Source organism: Hyla sarda, chromosome 1, assembly GCF_029499605.1.
Source record: "Hyla sarda isolate aHylSar1 chromosome 1, aHylSar1.hap1, whole genome shotgun sequence".
NCBI classification, from domain to species: Eukaryota; Metazoa; Chordata; class Amphibia; order Anura; family Hylidae; genus Hyla; species Hyla sarda.
The window spans coordinates 304,731,071-304,755,285 of record NC_079189.1 but is presented as its reverse complement, the minus strand read 5'-3'; the positions used below and the strand labels follow the sequence as shown (position 1 = coordinate 304,755,285).

At 42.1% G+C, this 24,215-nt stretch overlaps 1 protein-coding gene across 4 annotated transcripts in view; it reads left to right on the top strand.

Moving 5' to 3' along the window:
- Positions 1-7,465: 7,465 nt before the first annotated feature.
- Positions 7,466-24,215, top strand: part of HOMER3 (homer scaffold protein 3) — a 143,290-nt gene continuing 126,540 nt past the window's right edge. For 2 of the 4 annotated variants that reach the window (XM_056518177.1, XM_056518178.1), the window contains exon 1: positions 7,466-8,001. In XM_056518177.1, coding sequence (XP_056374152.1) covers positions 7,970-8,001 — 32 coding nt within the window. In that variant the 5' untranslated portion in view covers positions 7,466-7,969. Of the gene's footprint in view, positions 8,002-21,079; positions 21,249-23,669; positions 23,808-24,215 lie in introns of those variants that run through there. The other 2 variants (XM_056518180.1, XM_056518179.1) reach the window with 2 other exon arrangements.

Genomic DNA, 24,215 nt, shown 5'->3' with positions numbered 1-24,215 from the left:
AAAAAATGAATAAAAAGCGATCAAAAAGTCCGATCATTACAAAAATGGTACCGCTAAAAACTTCAGATCATGACGCAAAAAATTAGCCCACATACTGCCCCATATGCAGAAAAATAAAAAAGTTATAGGGGTCAGAAGATGACAATTTTAAATGTATACATTTTCCTGCATGTAGTTATGATTTTTTCCAGAAGTACGACAAAATCAAACCTATATAAGTAGGGGATCATTGTAATCGTATGGACCTACAGAATAAAGATAAGGTGTAATTTTTACCGAAAAATGTACTGTGTAGAAACGGAAGCCCCCAAAATTTACAAAATTGTGTTTTTTCTTCAATTTTGTCGCACAATGAATTTTTTCTAAGTTTCTCTGTAGATTTTTGGATAAAATGACTGATGTCAATACAAAGTAGAATTGGTGGCGCAAAAAATAAGCCCTCATATGGATTTTTAGGTGCAAAATTGAAAGTGTTATGATTTTTTAAAGGTAAGGAGGAAAAAACAAAAGTGCAAAAATGGAAAAACCCTGGGTCATGAAGGGGTTAAAGGGGTATTCCAGGAAAAAACTTTTTTTTTATATATCAACTGGCTCCGGAAAGTTAAACAGATTTGTAAATTACTTCTATTAAAAAATCTTAACCCTTTCAGTACTTATGAGCTTCTGAAGTTAAGGTTGTTCTTCTCTGCTCTCTGATGACACGTGTCTCGGGAAACGCCCAGTTTAGAAGAGGTTTGCTATGGGAATTTGCTTCTAAACTGGGCGGTTCCGAGACACGTGTCATCAGAGAGCACTTAGACAGAAAAGAACAACCTTAACTTCAGAAGCTCATAAGTACTGAAAGGATTAAGATTTTTTAATACAAGTAATTTACAAATCTGTTTAACTTTCTGGAGCCAGTTGATTATATATATATATATATATATATATATATATATATATATATATATATATATATAAAGTTTTTTCCTGGATAACCCCTTTAATAAAAGTATCGGTACTTGTACTTGGTCTTAAAAAAATGGTATCGGGACATCCCTAGTTGGCATGCTAACATATGCCTTAAACATATCCCATGCAGAAAAATCTCCTGCCATTATGTCCGGGGGGGGGGGGACCAGAGTATAAAACAACAAATGGGACCCACCTTCCATCACTCCCTCTGTGTCCCAGGATAGCAGCTCCAGTTCTCCGGTGGTGTCTTTTTCCTGGTTGCCCACGGTCAACGCGTCACACTGCAGCTCAGCAAATCAACGTCTGCAGCAATGTCCTGCCTCGGCCGGTGAGAAGAATAAGCAGTGTGATGCATTGAGCCCCGGCGAACCAGGAAGAAGACACCACTGGAGAAGTGGAGTGGCGATACCAGGACACAGAGGGAGCGGTGGCAGGTATGTCCTGCTTGTTATATCTGGGCCGCCCGGACATAATGGCGTGAGATTTTCTGCCTGGAATATCTTCTTTATGGTGTGTTCACTCGTACGCAGATTTGATGCGCAGGCTTTGATATGCAGGATTTTCTGCTGCAGATGACTGAGCACAGCTTCTAATGGGCAGTTACAAATCCTGCGCAGGATCCTGTATGTGTGAACATACCCTTAATGTCATATTAGGAAAGCAGATGTTTGCCCTTAGTTTAGGGAGTTTTTTTTCCATGTAATCATCTTTATATGTTATGGCCAGGGCTTGAGTCCTGCAGGAACGCATCCTTCACTTTTTCTAGAGGGGAAACACCATCCTTGTTACATTAGTCTTGCAGGACCGACCCTTGAATTATTCTTACCCCCTCCCTTTGCCTCCTTCCCCAGCCTGGACTGCTAGATGCAGGAGTGCAGGACCTGTGATGATGTCACTATCACATGTTGGGGGCGGAGCTTAACTGTGGAGGAGGGGAGAAATTGTGGCTGAAGGACCTGTGTGATGCTGTGGAGGAGGTGGGCTGAGCTGGAGGAGAGGTCAAATTTCCCCCGAGTAGTAAGATAATTACATGAGTAAGAGGTTTGTTACAGTGTGTCACCCCAGTAGTAAGGTAATTATATGAGGAGAAGGTCTGTTACAGTGTGTCACCCCAGTAGTAAGGTAATTATATGAGGAGGAGGTTGGTTACAGTGTGTCACCCCAGTAGTAAGGAGATTACATGAGGAGAAGGTTTGTTACAGTGTGTAACCCCAGTAGTAAGGTAATTACACGAGTAAGAGGTCTATTACAGTGTGTCACCCCAGTAGTAAGGTAATTATATGAGGAGGAGGTTTGTTATAGTGTGTCACCCCAGTAGTAAGGTAATTACATGTGGAGGAGGTTTGTTACAGTGTGTCACCCCAGTAGTAAAGTAATTACATGATTAAGAGGTTTGTTACAGTGTGTCATCTCAGTAGTAAGGAGATTACATGGGGAAGTGGTTTGTTACAGTGTGTCACCTCAGTAGTAAGGAGATTACATGGGGAAGTGGTTTGTTACAGTGTGTCAATCCAGTAGTAAGGTAATTAAAGGAGGAGGTGTGTTACAGTGTGTCACCCCAATAGTAAGGAGATTACATGAGGAGGAGGTTTGTTACATTGTGTCACCTCAGTATTAAGTAATTACGTGAGGAGGGGATATGTTACAATGCGTCACCCCAGTAGTAAGGTAATTACATGAGGAGAAGGTTTTTTACAGTGTTTCACCCCAGTAGTAATGTAATTATATGAGGAGGAGGTTTGTTACAGTGTGTCACCCCAGTAGTAAGGTAATTACATGAATCGGTTGTTACAGTGTATAACCCCAGTAGTAAGGTAATTACATGTGGAGGAGGTTTGTTACAGTGTGTCGCCCCAGTAGTAAGGTAATTATATGAGGAGGAGGTTGGTTACAGTGTATCACCCCAATAGTAAAGTAATAACATGGGGAGGAGGTTTGCTACAGTGTGTCACCCTAGTAGTAAGGTAATTAAATGAGGAAGAGGTTTGTTACAGCGTGTCACCCCAGTAGTAAGGTAATTACATGAGGAGGAGGTTTGCTACAGTGTGTCACCCCAGTAGTAAGGTAATTATATGAGGAGGGGGTCTGTTACCGCGTATCACCCCAGTAGTAAAGTAATTACATGAGGAGGAGGTTTGTTACAGTGTGTCACCCAAGTAGTAAGGAGATTTCATACGAAGGAGGTTTGTTACAGTGTGTCACCTCAGTAGTAAGGTAATTACATGAGGGGGTTTGTTACAGTGTGTCACCCCAGTCATAAAGTAATTACATGAGGAGTAGGTTTGCTACAGTGTGTCACCCCAGTAGTAAGGAGATTATATAGTGAGGAGGTTTGTTGCAGTGTGTCAACCCAGTAGGAAGGTAATTACGTGAAGAGGTGGTTTGTTTAAGTGTGTCACCCCATTAGCAAGGTAATTACATGAGGAGGAGGTTTGTTACAGTGTGTCACCCCAGTAGTAAGGAGATTACATGAGAAGGAGGTTTGTTACAGTGTGTCACCCCAGTAGTAAGGAGATTACATGAGAAGGAGGTTTGTTACAGTGTGTCACCCCAGTAGTAAGGTAATTACATGAGGAGTTTTTTGTTTTTTACAGCGTATCATCCCAGTAGTAAGGAGATTACATGAGGTAATTATATGAGGAGGGGGTTTGTTACAGTGTGTCACTCCAGTAGTAAGGTGATTATATGAGGAGGGGGTTTGTTACACTGTGTCACTCCAGTAGTAAGGTGATTATATGAGGAGGGGGTTTGTTACAGTGTGTCACTCCAGTAGTAAGGTGATTATATGAGGAGGGGGTTTGTTACACTGTGTCACTCCAGTAGAAGGGGCTTTGTTACAGTGTGTCACCCCGGTATTAACCCCTTCCCTACCCATGACAGACATGTACGTCATGCCGCTACTTGCGTCATCCTGCCGCGCCCGGTAAGATGGTGGCTATCACTGATAGCCAGCCATTTTGCCTCAGGACCTAGAGGGGTTTCGTGTCCCCCACCCCCTCACCGCGATCATGGGGATCGGGACACACACACTGCTCTGCTAAATGTCCCCAGTGTCCTGTCCCCCTTCCCCGATGTCCCGTCCCCTTTCCTTGATGTCCCTTACCGGTCCCGTGCTCCCGCAGCTGTGCCCTCCTGCATGCTTCACTTCTGGGTGTAGCGAGTCCAGTAATTATTATTATTTTTTGTAAATGAGCTGTTTATTTGTACAACAGCTTCCCCTAGTGTCCTAAACCTGCTACTGCATCTTGTGCTTGGCACAAGGGGACACTAGGGGGAGCTGTTGTACAGAAGTAAAAAAAAAAAAATTAATATAAATAAATGAATATATATATATATATATATATATATATATATATTTACACACTAAAAAAAATTATTTTGAACTTTCGTAGAAAATTTTAAAAAAATGCTCATATTATTATAAGCCTTCTAATGTTGTAAAAAAGTAAAAGAATGTTTAACAAATGATGCCAGCATAAAGTAGACATGTTGTGGATGTGAATTAATAACTACATTTATTTGGCATGACTATTTCTCTTACAAGTAGAGAGTTTCAAACATAGACAAGTGAAATTTTTTCCAATTTTTCACAATATTTTAGAGTTTTTCACAAAAATCACTTCATGTATCAACAAAACTGTACCACTGATATAAGGTACAATATGTCTCGAAAAAAAAAACAAATCTCTGAATCACTTTGCCAGGTAAAAGCAGTCCAAAGTTATTACCACTTAAAGAGACACATGTCAGATTTGAAAAAATGGACTGGGTCATAAAGGCCAAAACTAGCTGGGTCATAAAGGGGTTAAGGTAATTACATGAGGAGGAGGTTTGTTACAGTGTCACTCCAGTAGTAAGGTGATTATATGAGGAGGAGGTTTGTTACAATGTGTCACCCCAGTAGTAAGGAGATTACATGAGGTTTGTTACAATGTGTCACCCCAGTAGTAAGGAGATTACATGAGGAGAAGGTTTGTTACAGTGTGTCACCCCAGTAGTAAGAAGATTACATGAGAACAAGGTTTGTTACAGTGTGTCACCCCAGTAGTAAGGAGATAACATGAGGAGGAGGTTTGTTACAGTGTGTCACCCCAGTAGTAATTTAATTACATGAGGAGGAGGTTTGTTACAGTGTGTCACCCCAGTAGTAAGGTGATTACATGAGGAGGAGGTTTGTAACAGTGTGTCACTCCAGTAGTAAGGTGATTACATGAGGAGGAAGTTTGTTACAGTGTGTCACCCAAGTAGTAAGGAGATAAGAGGAGGAGGAGGCTTGTTACAGTGTGTCACCCCAGTAGTAAGGTAATTACATGAGGAAGAGGTTTGTTACAGTGTGTCACCCCAGTAGTAATTTAATTACATGAGGAGGAGGTTTGTTACAGTGTGTAACCCCAGTAGTAAGGTGATTATATGAGGAGGTTTGTTACAGTGTGTCACCCCAGTAGTAAGGAGATTACATGAGGAGGAGGTATGTTACAGTGTGTCACCCCAGTAGTAAGGTAATTACATGAGGAGGTTTGTTACAGTGTGTCACCCCAGTAGTAAGGAGATTACATGAGGAGGTTTGTTACAGTGTGTCACCCCAGTAGTAAGTAGATTACATGAGGAGGAGGTATGTTACAGTGTGTCACCCCAGTAGTAAGGTAATTACATGAGGAGGAGGTTTGTTACAGTGTGTCACCCCAGTAGTAAGGTGATTACATGAGGAGGAAGTTTGTTACAGTGTGTCACCCAAGTAGTAAGGAGATAAGAGGAGGAGGAGGCTTGTTACAGTGTGTCACCCCAGTAGTAAGGTAATTACATGAGGAAGAGGTTTGTTACAGTGTGTCACCCCAGTAGTAATTTAATTACATGAGGAGGAGGTTTGTTACAGTGTGTAACCCCAGTAGTAAGGTGATTATATGAGGAGGTTTGTTACAGTGTGTCACCCCAGTAGTAAGGAGATTACATGAGGAGGAGGTATGTTACAGTGTGTCACCCCAGTAGTAAGGTAATTACATGAGGAGGTTTGTTACAGTGTGTCACCCCAGTAGTAAGGAGATTACATGAGGAGGTTTGTTACAGTGTGTCACCCCAGTAGTAAGTAGATTACATGAGGAGGAGGTATGTTACAGTGTGTCACCCCAGTAGTAAGGTAATTACATGAGGAGGAGGTTTGTTACAGTGTGTCACCCCAGTAGTAAGGTGATTACATGAGGAGGAAGTTTGTTACAGTGTGTTATGATGGTAATGATGTGTTTTTTAAAGTGTATTATCAGAGCCGCAATTGGTGTCCTTCTAAGAGATTGGCATCTCCGCAATATGTATGCGGGTCTGATCAGGTCTTCTCACCTGCTTCGTGCAGGTGCCGTCTCCAATCTGCTGATAGAGCTTGCTATGCCAGGCGCTATCAGCAGATTGACGATAACACTTCTGCATAGCATTATTCAGTATAAGCAATCTTAAGATTTCATGTAAAAGTCCCCTATAGTGAGCTAAAAAAACCTGAAAATAAAATAATAAAAAATAATGCTTTTAAAGGAAAACTGTCCGCTTTCTCCCCCCGCACTAACCAGCAGTACTGGCTGGTAGTGCGGGGGACGCTGATCAGTTTGGTCCTTACCGTGCCCGGATCCGCTGCGCCGTTCAGCCGTAATCCTCTATTTTCAGAATATGCAAATGAGGTGCTAACTGCCACAGGGCTAACTGGCACTCTGACGTCGGTGTCGGGCCGCAGCGCCGCCCAGCTCATCAAAATTCGTCCCCTCTATCTTCATTACAGAGTAGGGAGAAGAGGGAGAGGCGGAGGGGAGGAATTTTGATGAGCTGGGCGGTGCTGCGGCCCAGCACTGAGGTCAGGGTGCCAGTTAGCCCGGCTGGTGTCAGTTAGCACCTCATTTGCATATTCTGAAAATAGAAGGTTATGGCCGAACGGCGTGGCAGATCTGGGCACGGTAAGGACCAAACTGATCAGCGTCTCCCGCACTACCAGCCAGTACCGCTGATTAGAGCAGGGGGAGCGGGAGAAAGTTGACAGTTTTCCTTTCAAAACACACATACGCTGCCCTTTTCCCATTTTTCAAATAAAAATAAACTTCACATATCTGGTATTGCTGCATGCGGAAATGTCCGAACTCTTAAAATATAATGTTTATGATCCTGCACCACCACATAAAAAATGCAGCTGCCCCCTACCCCTTTAATGGAGCAGTGGCTGCTGGGAGCAGACCTGCCGCACGCACTCTCTCTGCCTGCGGAAGAGGAACAGTTTGGGATTGCATATAAAAATCTTGGGTGAGAAGCCACACTTTTCTTCCAAGGACTTGACCCCTGCTTATGGCTACAGACAGCTTGTTATAGGGTGACTTGAGAGCACATGCTATGTGGGTCTACCATAGTGGTCCCCAATCTGTGGCTCTCCAGCTGTTGTAAAACTACAACTTCCCCCAACAGTGGTTTTGGGTGGTATTGCCATTCTATAAAGTCCCTGAACCCTCCACTCCCATTAATCCCTCAGTGAACAGCAGGGGGAGACATCGAGTCTCCAAAGTGACTGGAAATAAAGTGAGGAGCGGAAAAAAGGAAGACAATCTAATGGGATGAGGAAGGAAGAACAAAGGAAGAAGGGCATCACTAAAAGGGACTGTGCCAGGGCACCACCGCACCGTGCCGGCTATTGTGCCAGTCTGGAGCACGGTCACACAGCTGCGGTGACTGCCATAGCCGCTCCGGGGACGCTCCGGCTGCAGTCCGTTGATTCGGGGCTTTTCAGTCCGTGTCCCGTGTCTCGGATGGAGGTGACAGGAAAGTGACTGAAAGTTCTTGTGCCCCTCGCGGAGGAGAAGGTGACAGCCCCCGGGCAGCAGCAGCAGCTGTGTCGGCTCTGTCCTGCTCGCTCAGCCCTTTGTGTCTGGAAAGAGAAAGGGCAGGGGGGGTGGCTAGAAAGGAGCTAACGGGTCTGGAAGTGGGGACATTGCCAGGAAATTCGGAGAGCATCCGGCACCGCACACACTCGGGAAGAAGTGACGGCAGAGACATGAGAGACACGGACATGGACAAGGAGAGCGCGTAAGTGACGGCCAATGGACGCGGCAGACAGACAGCCACAAGTGACGGGGACTGCTGCTGTGTGCATGGCGGGCACAGAAATGTACAGGTCATAGGCTACACTGTACAGGCAAGGGAGGGAGCGCACACTATCACCCATCCTTCTATCTATTATCTATCTATCAAATATCTATCTATTATTTATCTATCTATCTCATATCTATCTATCTATCTATCTATTATCTGTCTATCTATTATTTATCTATCTATCTCATATCTATCTATATCTATCTATCTATCTATCTATCTATATCTATCTATCTCATATCTATCTATCTATCTATCTATCTATCTATCTATCTATATCTATCTATCTCATATCTATCTATCTCATATCTATCTATCTATATCTATCTATCTCATATCTATCTATCTCATATCTATCTATCTATCTATATCTATCTATCTATATCTATCTCATATCTATCTATCTCATATCTATCTAATAAACGAAAGGCAACCGCACTCCCATAAGATGCAAAAAAGTTAGGTCTTTATTCACACAAGGGTGAAGGTGGCGACGTTTCGGCTAGCTCACCTAGCCATTATCAAGGCTTGATAATGGCTAGGTGAGCTAGCCGAAACATCGCCACCTTCACGCTTGTGTGAATAAAGACCTAACTTTTTTGCATCTTATGGGAGTGCGGTTGCCTTTCGTTTATTACTTGGGGAGATTCGTGACCGGGATCTGCAGCAACTGAACGCACCCTATCACCATTGCACATATCCTGTGAGTGCTGCTCTCTTGGACTTTTTTCATATCTATCTATCTATCTATCATCTATCTATCTCATATCTATCTATCTCATATCTATCTATCTATCTCATTTCTATCTATCTATCTATCTCCTATCTATCTAACTATCTATATATCTATCTCATATCTATCTTATATCTATCTCATATCTATCTATCTATCTCATATCTATCTATCCATCTATCTCATATCTATCTATCTATCTATCTATCTCATATCTATCTATCTATCTCATATCTATCTATCTATCTCATATCTATCTATCTATCTATCTATCTCATATCTATCTATCTATCTCATATCTATCTATCTATCTCATATCTATCTATCCATCTATCTCATATCTATCTATCTCATATCTATCTATCTATCTATCTCATATCTATCTATATATCTATCTATCTATCTCATATCTATCTATCCATCTATCTCATATCTATCTATCTCATATCTATCTATCTATCTATCTATCTCATATCTATCTATCTCATATCTATCTATCCATCTATCTCATATCTATCTATCTCATATCTATCTATCTATCTATCTAATATCTATCTATCCATCTATCTCATATCTATCTATCTATCTATCTATCTATCTCATATCTATCTATCTATCTCATATCTATCTATCTCATATCTATCTATCTCATATCTATCTATCTATGTATCGCATATCTATCTATCTCATATCTATCTATCTAAAAGTGAAAGACAGATAGATCAGTATTTATCAACCAGGGTGCCTCCAGCTGTTGCAAAACTACAACTTCCAGCATGCCTTTAGCTGTCCAACAGCTGGAGGCACCCTGGTTGAGAAACATTAATCTATCTATCTATCTATCTATCTATCTACACCAAAATAGAAATGCTGCGGCACTCCAAAAAGTACAGTGAAAAAAGAATTTATTGACCTGACATCAGAAGCGATGTTTCAGCTGCCAGATTGCAGCCTTTCTTAATCTGGTTTTGCTGCTCCATTGTTTCTATCTATCTATCATCTACCTACTGTAGTCTGTGCCTGGAGTGACAGAAAGTTGTCGTGTCCTCCAGGGCTGGTTCCTTTACTGTATATACTGCCAGCCATGGTACAGTCTATACAGGATGATATAGTGATGATACAGTCTATACAGGATGATATAGTGATGGTACAGTCTATACAGGATGATATAGTGGTGGTACAGTCTATACAGGATGATATAGTGATGGTACAGTCTATACAGGATGATATAGTGGTGGTACAGTCTATACAGGATGATATAGTGATGGTACAGTCTATACAGGATGATATAGTGATGGTACAGTCTATACAGGATGATATAGTGATGGTACAGTCTATACAGGATGATATAGTGGTGGTACAGTCTATACAGGATGATATAGTGATGGTACAGTCTATACAGGATGATATTGTGATGGTACACTCTATACAGGATGATATAGGGATGGTACAGTCTATACAGGATGATATAGTGGTGGTACAGTCTATACAGGATGATATAGTGATGGTACAGTCTATACAGGATGATATAGTGGTGGTACAGTCTATACAGGATGATATAGTGATGGTACAGTCTATACAGGATGATATAGTGATGGTACAGTCTATACAGGATGATATAGTGATGGTACAGTCTATACAGGATGATATAGTGGTGGTACAGTCTATACAGGATGATATAGTGATGGTACAGTCTATACAGGATGATATAGTGGTGGTACAGTCTATACAGGATGATATAGTGGTGGTACAGTCTATACAGGATGATATAGTGATGGTACAGTCTATACAGGATGATATAGTGGTGGTACAGTCTATACAGGATGATATAGTGATGGTACAGTCTATACAGGATGATATAGTGATGGTACAGTCTATACAGGATGATATAGTGATGGTACAGTCTATACAGGATGATATAGTGGTGGTACAGTCTATACAGGATGATATAGTGATGGTACAGTCTATACAGGATGATATTGTGATGGTACACTCTATACAGGATGATATAGGGATGGTACAGTCTATACAGGATGATATAGTGGTGGTACAGTCTATACAGGATGATATAGTGATGGTACAGTCTATACAGGATGATATAGTGGTGGTACAGTCTATACAGGATGATATAGTGATGGTACAGTCTATACAGGATGATATAGTGATGGTACAGTCTATACAGGATGATATAGTGATGGTACAGTCTATACAGGATGATATAGTGGTGGTACAGTCTATACAGGATGATATAGTGATGGTACAGTCTATACAGGATGATATAGTGGTGGTACAGTCTATACAGGATGATATAGTGGTGGTACAGTCTATACAGGATGATATAGTGATGGTACAGTCTATACAGGATGATATAGTGGTGGTACAGTCTATACAGGATGATATAGTGATGGTACAGTCTATACAGGATGATATAGTGATGGTACAGTCTATACAGGATGATATAGTGATGGTACAGTCTATACAGGATGATATAGTGGTGGTACAGTCTATACAGGATGATATAGTGATGGTACAGTCTATACAGGATGATATTGTGATGGTACACTCTATACAGGATGATATAGGGATGGTACAGTCTATACAGGATGATATAGTGGTGGTACAGTCTATACAGGATGATATAGTGATGGTACAGTCTATACAGGATGATATAGTGGTGGTACAGTCTATACAGGATGATATAGTGATGGTACAGTCTATACAGGATGATATAGTGATGGTACAGTCTATACAGGATGATATAGTGATGGTACAGTCTATACAGGATGATATAGTGGTGGTACAGTCTATACAGGATGATATAGTGATGGTACAGTCTATACAGGATGATATAGTGGTGGTACAGTCTATACAGGATGATATAGTGATGGTACAGTCTATACAGGATGATATAGTGATGGTACAGTCTATACAGGATGATATAGTGATGGTACAGTCTATACAGGATGATATAGTGATGGTACAGTCTATACAGGATGATATAGTGATGGTACAGTCTATACAGGATGATATAGTGGTGGTACAGTCTATACAGGATGATATAGTGATGGTACAGTCTATACAGGATGATATAGTGGTGGTACAGTCTATACAGGATGATATAGTGATGGTACAGTCTATACAGGATGATATTGTGATGGTACACTCTATACAGGATGATATAGGGATGGTACAGTCTATACAGGATGATATAGTGGTTGTACAGTCTATATAGGATGATATAGTGGTGGTACAGTCTTTACAGGATGATATAGTGATGGTACAGTCTATACAGGATGATATAGTGGTGGTACAGTCTATACAGGATGATATAGTGATGGTACAGTCTATACAGGATGATATAGTGATGGTACAGTCTATACAGGATGATATAGTGATGGTACAGTCTATACAGGATGATATAGTGGTGGTACAGTCTATACAGGATGATATAGTGATGGTACAGTCTATACAGGATGATATAGTGGTGGTACAGTCTATACAGGATGATATAGTGGTGGTACAGTCTATACAGGATGATATAGTGATGGTACAGTCTATACAGGATGATATAGTGGTGGTACAGTCTATACAGGATGATATAGTGATGGTACAGTCTATACAGGATGATATAGTGATGGTACAGTCTATACAGGATGATATAGTGATGGTACAGTCTATACAGGATGATATAGTGGTGGTACAGTCTATACAGGATGATATAGTGATGGTACAGTCTATACAGGATGATATTGTGATGGTACACTCTATACAGGATGATATAGGGATGGTACAGTCTATACAGGATGATATAGTGGTGGTACAGTCTATACAGGATGATATAGTGATGGTACAGTCTATACAGGATGATATAGTGGTGGTACAGTCTATACAGGATGATATAGTGATGGTACAGTCTATACAGGATGATATAGTGATGGTACAGTCTATACAGGATGATATAGTGATGGTACAGTCTATACAGGATGATATAGTGGTGGTACAGTCTATACAGGATGATATAGTGATGGTACAGTCTATACAGGATGATATAGTGGTGGTACAGTCTATACAGGATGATATAGTGATGGTACAGTCTATACAGGATGATATAGTGATGGTACAGTCTATACAGGATGATATAGTGATGGTACAGTCTATACAGGATGATATAGTGATGGTACAGTCTATACAGGATGATATAGTGATGGTACAGTCTATACAGGATGATATAGTGGTGGTACAGTCTATACAGGATGATATAGTGATGGTACAGTCTATACAGGATGATATAGTGGTGGTACAGTCTATACAGGATGATATAGTGATGGTACAGTCTATACAGGATGATATTGTGATGGTACACTCTATACAGGATGATATAGGGATGGTACAGTCTATACAGGATGATATAGTGGTTGTACAGTCTATATAGGATGATATAGTGGTGGTACAGTCTTTACAGGATGATATAGTGATGGTACAGTCTATACAGGATGATATAGTGGTGGTACAGTCTATACAGGATGATATAGTGATGGTACAGTCAGTAGAACTGTGATCTCATTGCCTATAATGTTTTGTGCTGTCAGTCCTTTAGTATGAAGTCTTTGTGGATATCTGAGGTCACCTCACTCATTTATGTTGTTAGTCTATTACATGACAAGGAAGCGCCTTTTTGATTTTTAAAGGGCATGGTTGAGGGCAACTTGGTGACGTCCTTATAGAGAAGACCCATGTATCCAATAGACAGCACACCAAGGAACCTAAAGGTAGAAGACATTAAACATAGTCAGCCAGCAATGCCATCATTGATCCCTCTCTGCCACCAGTCAGAAGTGATCCGATGATTCGGTTAGGACTTGGGGCAGGTTTCTTCACAGCGGAAAAGGGATCAATGAAAGCTGCTCTAAGCCTGTGCTCCCCAACCTATGGTACCTTGTAAGCCAGCGTCAACTTGGAGAATAGGAAGATTAGAAACAGGGGGAAGTAGTGAGGATCCTGACATTGTAAACATTTACATATAGTTTACATCGGGAATGGACACCCTGATATACCACACTGGCGCTGTGCAGGAGTTAGGATATAACTAATATTGTCCATGTCTGTATATTTCAGGAAGAGGTATGGTGTATCAAGTGTTTCCTGATTTTCTGAAAGCCTCTTCAGAAAGTGACCAACTTAGATACTTACAGTATATGTAATATTATCACGTAGATGGGACAGTGTTTTCTAGTGTTTTAATTCGTATAAGATGTTATGGCTTTTGTGGGAGGCTGATGGGTTGTTGGGGTAATTTCAGTCAGGACATAAGGTCCCCAAATCTTGTAGGCATGCCCCAGGGCCTAGTAGGATGCATGTCATACAGTAATATTGCAGTGCATTCTATGAACATTCATGCTTAAAGGGAACCAATCATCAGATTTTACCCTATATAACGCTTGGCAAAGCATTATATAGGGTAAAATCTTTATTTTCACCATTCCCGGGGGATGCTCCTGCCCCCAGGGATGGTGAAGATATGAAGTTATAAACTAGTCACCGCCGCCGCCGTAAGTAGTCACCTGGGCGGGGAGCTCTTCTCATCTACTCCTGTTCTTCGTCCGGCAGCAACGCCCCCTTCCGCTTGATTGATGGGCCACGTCATCGCTCTGCTCCGTCTGTTCAGTGAGCGGAACAATGACGCAGCCCATCAATCAAGCGGAGGGGGCGTCGCTCCCGGCCGAAGAACGGGAGTAGATGAGAAGAGCTCCCCGCCCAGGTGACTACTTACGGCGGCGGCGGTAACTAGTTTATAACTTCATATCTTCACCATCCCTGGGGGCAGGAGCATCCCCTGGGAATGGTGAGGACAACAATGTTACCCTTTATAACGCTTTACCAAGCATTATATAGGGTAAAATCTGATGATTGGTTCCCTTTAAGTCCCCAAGTGTCCCTAAAAATATAGAAATGTTTAAATGGTTAAATGGTCGCTGCACTTCAAACAGTTTCCTCCATGTGAGAGCCTGTGTGATTTCTATCACTTTTTTTACCATTAATGATGCCTTACTCCAAAAAGAAAAAACAGTTCTAAAGTCTTGGCCACTAGGTGTCTCATTTCTGTGTGGTTTGCTGTCCATTACCTGTTGTTAGGCTCAGTCCCCATCTAGTAACAAAATGTAAGGTAAAGGAAGTCCATGTATGTGTACTACTGGCATACAGCCCAGAACTTGTACTGCCCCCTGAATTTCAATGTGTAATACTGTGCAGGTCCCAGTCATCTATGTATTGGAGATGCTCTGACCTAGTCAGTTAGCCATCAAAATTTTGACCTTGTCAAAGATACTTACACTTGCCCAGGTTTTCTGCTTCCAGCACATCACATCGTATCATATGTTTAAGAATATTTACTATTTGATTTTTTTTCTCTCCAGAGGAGTATTTTTTTTGTTTTCTATTGCGCACATAGTAGCAGCATCCGGTCACTGAGGGGTACATTTATCAATGCCATAGGATGCCATATTTCCTGACAGAATTTTGCATGTATTTTGTTTTTTTCGCTAACTTGTGCCAAATTTACTATAAAGAGGCACAGCCTTAATAAATATGGCACCTTTTGAATTTTACCTCAGCCTTCGCTGTCTCCAGCCACAATGAAACGTTGAATTTTTGGCTTGTTTAAGTCGATGCACCTTTTTATGCACCCTGTTGCCCAAAGGTGTAAATAAATATTGTCTGCCGCTTCGGAACGTGCCCACAGCTGGATTTCACAGTCAGTTTTAAAAAAGGGCATATATGAAAAAAGCGCAATAAAAAGGCACATTAACAAACGTCATAAAAGCTATAGTAAATATCCCTCTGAGTCTCTCTCTGGTTGAGTTTTGAAGCTAAATGCTTCTGCCTTTTCTGGGCAACAAGCCTCCATGCAGTTCTGCACGTCATGCAGCCTTAAAATGCCACAAGATGTCTTTCTTTTTGGTGTATAATTTATGTTCAAGCAATTTACAGAACATATAATTTGCAGCACAGAGTTCTTGTTCCCTTTAACATGACTTTTATTGTATTTACATCTTTTCCAGTCTTTATAATGTTTCTTCTTTGGCGTTCAGAGAGAACCCTTGTGTGGATAGAATATAATAGCTTGTAGTTTACGAGTGGTGCTCTATAAATGTTGCCACCTTTTTTGCATATGAAACAAACAAATGATACTTGTGTTCAAAACAACTTCAAGGGCTCCGTTTATATGGGAGAAGCTCTGAGGAATCCCAGGCAAAGAAGATGTCTACTGTCCTTTGGAGGCTAGGGCTTTGTTCTTTATATAGAGCACACAGATTCCACAGTTCTCTCAAATTGGTCCCTGTCCCCATTGGGACTCATAATCTAAATTCACCTATCAGTATGTTTTGGAATTTGTGAAGAAAGCTACACAAATGTGGGGAGAACATACAAACTCATTGCAGATGTTGTCTTAAGGACCTCAGCACTGCAATGCAACAGTGCTAACCACTGAGCCACTGTGCTGCCTATATGCTTCACAACTTGTGTGTGTATGACATAAGATCACACTGTTACACTACATCATATTCAAAAAATGTTTATGTGGTTCTGTTGTGACCTACAAGTTACTGCAACACTTCAGCCTGCAGAAGTCCAAACTTGTTGGATTTCCGTGCAACTAAAACTACTAAAATTAGCTGCAATTTTCAATCACCATGTTGCCCTGGCCTCAAATGGGCACTCTCATTTAAACTAATTTTTGCTATTGCACTCCTTATGGCAAATAAAAAAATCTTTCTAATGTACTTTGTTATAAAAAATGAAGTTTCCCTACTTGTCCAGAGCACATTCCCCCCCCCCCCTCCATCTTTTGCAGAGACTTTGGACTCCTGCTGGCCTGGCAGAAGTCCTAAATCAGTAAATGCAATCTGGAGTGCTGAGGGGTGTGTGCAGCCTAATCCAATCATAGCTCATCTCACACAGAACTGCTCTGGGCTGTGTGTAGCAGAGTGAGTGAGGAAGTTCTCCTCTGTATGGCTTCAGATGATGTCACACCTGCTGGGGAACGCCCCTTTCAAGTCTGTGAATCTGACTGAGACTGAGCAGAAAATACAGAGCAATATCAAGGTAGAAAAGTAAAAAATAATACAAATTCAGGCAGGGGGTGGTTTATCATGATGGGGGCAGTGAACTAGGAGGATTATAAAATATAACAAGATCATGACAGGTACTCTTTAAGTGCAGCTTTTTAGCCAGTAACATGATTCACACATCATGTGACTAATTTGGTGCCCTCCACTATAGAGCATTTTATAAAATGAAGGGCTGACCCCACATGTTGTATCTAGGACATGTACCCTGTGCAGTATGTATTTCATAATGGTGAAAGTTGTGGCAGGAGGAAGGGGGACACCATGTGACATTCTTTGCAAGCACTTTCATTACGAAGGATTATGCATTTGCATAAGCATTTTTATTTCTGCTTATGATATAAGCCTTTTACAGTATTTGCCAACTGGATGTGAACAGATACATCACAATGATGCAACATGAACACAAGTATATGACCTTACACAGTGTACTTTATTCTTCTATAGGGAAGACTTCCTTCCTTTTTTAAATGGGAGACCACAACACTCATAAAGCTTCTTTCTAGTATTACGACCTTTTAGGTTACAACGATTCAAACCTCAAAATCATGTCCGCTACTTTTGACTTCATAGTATGTGGGTATTGTTAAAGGAGAAGTATTGTGCACAAAAAGTTATCCCCAATCCAAAGGTCGGACCCCCCGCGGTCTAAAACTTATCCCCGATCTCCAGCATGGGACCCTGGTGTTGAAAGCTGTATTTCCTAGAGATACATGGATGGGGCGTGTCGACCGCCGTGCAGGAGATCGTGGGGGTCCCAGTGGTCGGACCACCTGTGATCTAACACTTATCGCCTATCCTATGGATAGGGGATAAGTTTCTGTGCACTATAGTTGTACTTTAACCCTAAAAGGAAGGCACACTCTGAAATGGTGATCATATAAAGAAAGTTTGTACCTTTTGTTAAAGGGGTACTCCGGCCCTAATACATCTTATCCCCTATCCAAAAGATAGGTGATAAGATGTCTGATTGCGGGGGTCCCGCCGCTGGGGACCCCCGCAATCTGTCATTCTGCACCCAGCTCCCATAGATGGGGCAGGGCTTGACATCACACAGGGGCAGAGTCGTGACGTCACGATATTCCGGCCCCATGATCGTCACGCTTCATACTCTGAGCCTCCAGCGCTGTGGAGAGCTTGCAAAGGTAGTGCAGAATGACAGATTGTGGGGTTCCCCAGCGGCGGGACCTCCATGATCATACATTTTATCCCCTATCCTTTGGATAGGGGATAAGATGCATTAGGGCCGGAGTACCCCTTTAACATTCGGTATCTGTTTATCTTGTCAAGATTTTATTTAAAAAAATGTAAATCTTTTTTTTTTCTCTTTGCTGTTACAGTTTGACACCTGAAAGGGGTTGTTAAAGAGGCTACTTGTTGACAGATCTTGTAGGTTTTATGTCCGGCATTTATCATTGTAGTGTAAGTGAAGCATTTTTCTACACCTTTTTTGTGTGCTGATAATGTGTAGAAACACCAAATTTATTACATGGTCACAGAGTATTTGATACATTTTGTGCAGGTCACATTTTCTGAAATTTCTCTCTTCACAGACACCATGGCCGACATTTATCATTGTCTTTAGACTATTTTTTGTGTCTACAAAAAGCGTAAAAAAAAGGTGGAAGAAGGGTTTATTTGCGCTTTTTTGCGCCTGTTGGTGTACACATTTCTGCTGATTTTGAGGTGCAATCCACTCATTTTTGGCAATACACATGATATGGAAGGGATTTATCAACTGCGCCTTTTTGTAAAAAGGCACAAAGCCACCGAGAAGTCTCTAAACGACACCAGCCCAGACTTAGCTTAGCTTTTTGGTGTATGAAGAGAGAAATTTCAGAAAATGTGACCTGCCCAAAATGTATCAAATGCTCTGTGACCATGTAATAAATTTCATGCTCCTACACATTATCAGCACACAAAAAAAGGTGTAGAAAAATGCTTCACTTACACTACAATGATAAATGCCGTCCCAGAAAGCTAAGCTAAGTCTGGGCTGGTGTAGTTTTAGAGACTTCTCAGTGGTTTTGCGCCTTTTTTGCGCCTTTTCAGAAAAAGGTGCAGTTGATAAAACCCTTCCATATCATGTGTATTGCCAAAATCAGGGGATTGCAACTCAAAATCAGCAGAAACGTGTAAACCAAAAGGCGCTAAAAAGGCGCAAATAAACCCTGCTTGCGCTTTTTTTGCGGCCTTTTCTAGACACAAAAAACTGTCTAAGGACAATGATAAATGTCGGCCAAGGTTATATCATTCAGTATTATATGTGGGTCGGATTGGTTAATCTTCACGCTAAGGTATGTTCACCCAGCAAAATTTCCGCAATTGCAGAATTCCGACAGAATTGCAGCGGAATTTCCATGAAATTTTGCTAAATTAAAGACAGATCTTAAAATTTTGCGCAATGTGACATTTCCGTGACTGAACTGCCACTGCTGAAATTTCGCTATGTGAATGGGACAGCGGAATCTCATTGAAGTCAATGGGCAGTAAATTTTGGTGGAATTTCCAACGTACTTCTTCCACGGAATTCCGAGCATAGATTCTGCCGTGTGAACATAGCCTGACACTTTTGCTGCTCAGCTCTACTTAGGTTGTTAAGAGATTGGCTGCAGGAGTTAAAGGAGTACTCTGGTGGAGAGTATTCCTGCTCCGTCCTGCCCAGGCTGCAAAAAAATGAAAATAAACCATCAATCACCTTCCTGGTTCCCGCGGAGTGCCACTACAGCTGATCGGTCCTCCGGTCCATCATCTTCATACTTCCGTGTGAACGAAGCGTCACATGGCGCTCAGCCTATTATCGGCCGAGGTAGAACATCACAGCGGCCAGCGATAGGCTGAGTGCCATGTGATGCTTCGTTACACACGGAAGTATGAAGAAGATGGACCGGAGGACCGATCAGCTGTAGTGATGCTCCGCGGGAAGAGATAGTTTATTTTCATTTTCATTTATTTTTGCAGCCCGGGCAGGACGGAGCAGGAGTACTCTTCACCAGAGTACTCCTTTAAATGGGTTGTGCGCTGCCCTAATTTTTGGAGCTCCGCTCACAGCGTCACAGTTCATTACTCCGAACGCTGTGTGCGGGTTTCCGTGTTCGCGGCCGCCGGGCGTGACGTCACGCCCGACCCCTCGCCCGCCCCCTCGTGACGTCGCGCCCACCCCCTCGTGACGTCACGCCCGCCTCCTCTACCAAAGTTTATGGGAAGGGGGCGTGACAGCGGTCGCGCCCCCTTCCCATAGACTTTCGTTGAGGGGGCGGGCAAGAGGTCACGAGGGGGCGGGCGAGGCGTCGCGAAGGGCTGCGAACACGGAAGCCCGCACACAGTGTTCGGAGTAATGAACTTCCGGACGCTGTGAGCGGAGCTCCGAAAGTCAGGGCAGCGCACAACCCCTTTAAATGTGTTATTGAGCCAGTCAGACTGACAGCTTATTATAATAGAATGCCACATATGAAGCTTAAACTAAAAAGTTAAGGAAATGGTTAAAAAAAAATTTACTTTTTTTAAGGGAGTAGTCCAGTGGTGACTCAGTGGTGAACAACTTATCCCCTATCTTAAGGATAGGGGATAAGTTGCAGATCGTGGGGGGTCCTACTGCTTGGGCCCCCTGCGATCTCCTGTACGGAGCCCCGACAGCCCGTGGGAAGGGGGCGTGTCGACCTCCGCATGAAGCGGCGGCCGACATGCCCCCTCAATACAGTTCTATGGCAGAGCCGAAGCGCTGCCTTCGGCAATCTCCGGCTCTGCCATTGAGATGTATTAAGGGGGCGTGTCGGCCGCTGCTTCGTGCGGGGGTCGACACCCGCTATCTGGCCGGAGAGCCGGGGCCCATGTACAGAGAGATCGCAGGGGGCCCCAGCGGTCGGACCCCCCGCGATCTCAAACTTATCCCCTATCCTTTGGGTAGGGGATAAGTTTTTTCACCACTGGACTACCCCTTTAATGCTTAAAATGGACAAATATCCTAATATACATAGCCTCTGAATTGGTAACTGGACAACAAAACCCCTCACCTCTTCCGGTAGTCATCCAGAAGCATTGACATGCTGTCTACCCCATAGAACCATGACATCACAAAGGTCACATGATGATAGACCACACATTGCTCTGCAATCACAACAGGAAGTGGTGATGAGTACAGTGTTGGCCGCTTTGGGAATATTGGAAGAAGTTTTTTCCATTTCATGCTGTTTGAAGGCAGTTTTTATGGGATTGGATTTCACATTTGTTCAGCAGTCCCACGGTCAGGACATCTTGTGTGAAACTGGCCTTAGTCTAGGGTTCTAAAAGACACAGATATTAGGAGGCCCTGCTTCCTCCAAGTAAGGAAAACACAACTATTTCCCTTTGCAAAGAAATGCTCCTTTGCTTTAGTTTTGGGCCACATTTGTGAAACAGATGGTACTACTACAGTGCCAGATGAAGAGGACCACAATGTAATTGTTTATGTTCTACATTGGATATTTTCAGCATGATTCATCCTCCTATGCAAACTGATACTGCTCATAGTATTAAGATACAGGGGACTACACACTAAGGGTTACATGTACATACTGGACCAATGTTTGATGCTATTATTGTATATATTTTAGGTATGTTGGTCCACCTATGTTGTAGGTACAGTATATGATATGGAGTTTACAGGGCAGCTGGTTATTGCAGCCGGGTTTCTCACTGGGTTTGTCACAGAAAGAGTATGGCCCTGATTCACTAAGAGTGTTGTGTAGTTTTTTTTAATGTTTTTTCTGCCCTACAAGTATTTTTCTACGGTATTTACTAATGTTTCCTTACATTTTGCACTTTTCCCTACATTTTCCTTTTTTTTTTTTTTACACATGCTCTGATCTGTGGGGTTTTCCAGAGCTCAAATCCACCACATTTTCTGTGGAAACCTTAGTTAATATGTTGAGATACAGATTATAGGCATAGAGGGTTGATCCAGGGATTTATTCTGATGCCATATTTGTAGTCGAAAAGGAATTTATACCTCTAGTATGAGGATTTTTTGCCTTCCTCTGGATCAACTCAACTCAATAGGGACTTATTAGGGTTATAGGTTGAACTTGATGGACTCTGGTCTTTTTTCAACCTTATGAACGATGTTTCTAGATTTTTTAGAAAATGTCAAAGATGCGCCCCTTTTCGATGGGCACGCCCCCTTTTCACCGACGTTCATGCCTCTTTATTGGGTTTTCTCAGTAAAATGGAAAGTTGGTCGGGTTTTTTTCAATTCTGGCACACACAACCCGACAAAGCATGTCGAGTTTACAATAGTAAATCAGGGCCAATGTGTTTTTTGTGAATTCTGCAGCATTCTCATCATAACCTGTTACTAATAAATCCCTGGCTATGTTACTCCTCAATATAATACAGAAGTTTAAAGGGGTACTCCAGTGGAAAACTCATGCCAGAAAGTTAAACATATTTGTAAATGACGTCTATTTAAAAATCCTTCCAGTACTTATGAGCTGCTGTATACTACAGAGGAAGTTCTTTTTTTTCAATTTCTTTTCTGTCTGACCACAATGCTCTCTACTTACACCTCTGTTAATGTCAGGAACTGTCCAGAGTAGGAGAAAATCCCCATAGCAAACCTATCCTGTTCTGGACAGTTCCTGAAATGGACAGAGGTGTAAGCAGAGAGCACTGTGGTCAGACAGAAAAGAAATTCCTGTGGAACATACAGCACCTGATAAGTACTGGAAGATTTTAATTGAAGTAATTTACAAATCTGTTTTAACTTTCTGGCACCAGTTGATTTAAAAAAAAAAAATTAAATAAGAAGTTTCCTTTCAAAGTACTGCTGGATTGTGAGAGGAGGAAAGTGGAGAAAGTGTGCATATGGAACTGAGAAGTAGGGCTGCAACGATGTATTCAATTTTATCAATAAAAATCAATAAAGGGAATGGCCGATAACTATTTCCGGTATCGAATAACTGGTAGTTAGGGTTTGTGGCCTTGGTCATTAGGTGGCGGGGCCTGGAAACATGAAAAGCCTAACTATAGTTACTACTTTCCCTGCCCCTACATGTTCCCCTTCACCTCCCCTTGCTCTCCCCTTCCTCTTTGTGTCTCCCCTTCCTCTCTAATGTCTCCCCTTCCTCTCTGGTGCCTCCCTTTACCCTCCCGTGTGCCTCCTGCGGCCTAGCTCTAGCAGTGAGACCACAGGCTGGAGTGCAGTACAGTGCCGGCGCCGCCTCCTGGTCCTCGCCATCTACGGTCCTGATATGGCTGGAGCCCCCTCGCTCCGGCCAGAAGCTCTGTTCTCCATCTTCCCTGCAGTGACAGATCTTCCTGGTGCGGAGAGGAGGATGCCATCACTAATGTCTGTGTACTGCTCCTTCTCCCCTGCAGCGAGGCTCCGGCTCATAAGTAAAACCTTTAGGTGCTGTCCCCTCTCTCCCCTGTTAACCTTTCAGGTGCTCTCCTCCTCTTTCAGGTGCTGTCTTTTCTCTCTCCTTCCCCCCTGTTAACCCTAATCCCGCGTTTGTTTGTTTTTTGTTGTTTTTTTTTTAAATCTGATTAATCGAATTAAAATTGATTACATTTTTTTTATTTTTTTTTATAATTGTTAGTTGCAGCCCTACTGAGAAGTATTGCTGCACCAATAACTGATCTTTAATGTTACATTACTGGATTGTAGAGTGTCATGTGTAACAAAACCCAAGTGACTGTTGTTAAGTTAGCTTTACATTTACCAGATCCTTTCCATTGAGATTAGTGAAGTTGTTTTCTTTCATCAGATACAGGGAAAGAAATTTCAGCTGACATTTAATACCTGGTCCATGCTCAGACCTTGTGACGTGAGCCTAAACTCACAGCAATCTGATAAGTTTTTCCTTCTTCTCCAGCTACAATCTGGTTTGGATTATGTTAAAACAGTGAGTAGATTTAAACAGTCTTCTTTCAGATGAAAGTAATAAAGCTGAAAACCAAAGGCAGATTTTCATGTGTACACTCGCTAGGACCGTTCAGACCTACAAAGTCACCATTGACGGCAATGCAGTCCGCACACAATTCTGCTGTCCATTCTTTTGTTGGGTACATTTCTGCAGCAGAATTTTCCGCTGTTGAAGTCCTGAAGTTTAAATGGGTCAACTGAAAACCCATTGATAATAATTTTGGATTTGTGCAGTGGAATTTGTGAGCGGAATTCTGTGCAAACAATCTGAAGTGTGAACGTACCATAAATCTACCTACTCTGGTACTTTCTGTCATCAGTCATAGTGACACAGAGGGAGGTCCATCAACACCTGTGCTGAGGAAAAGTTGATCAGTTGCCAATAGCA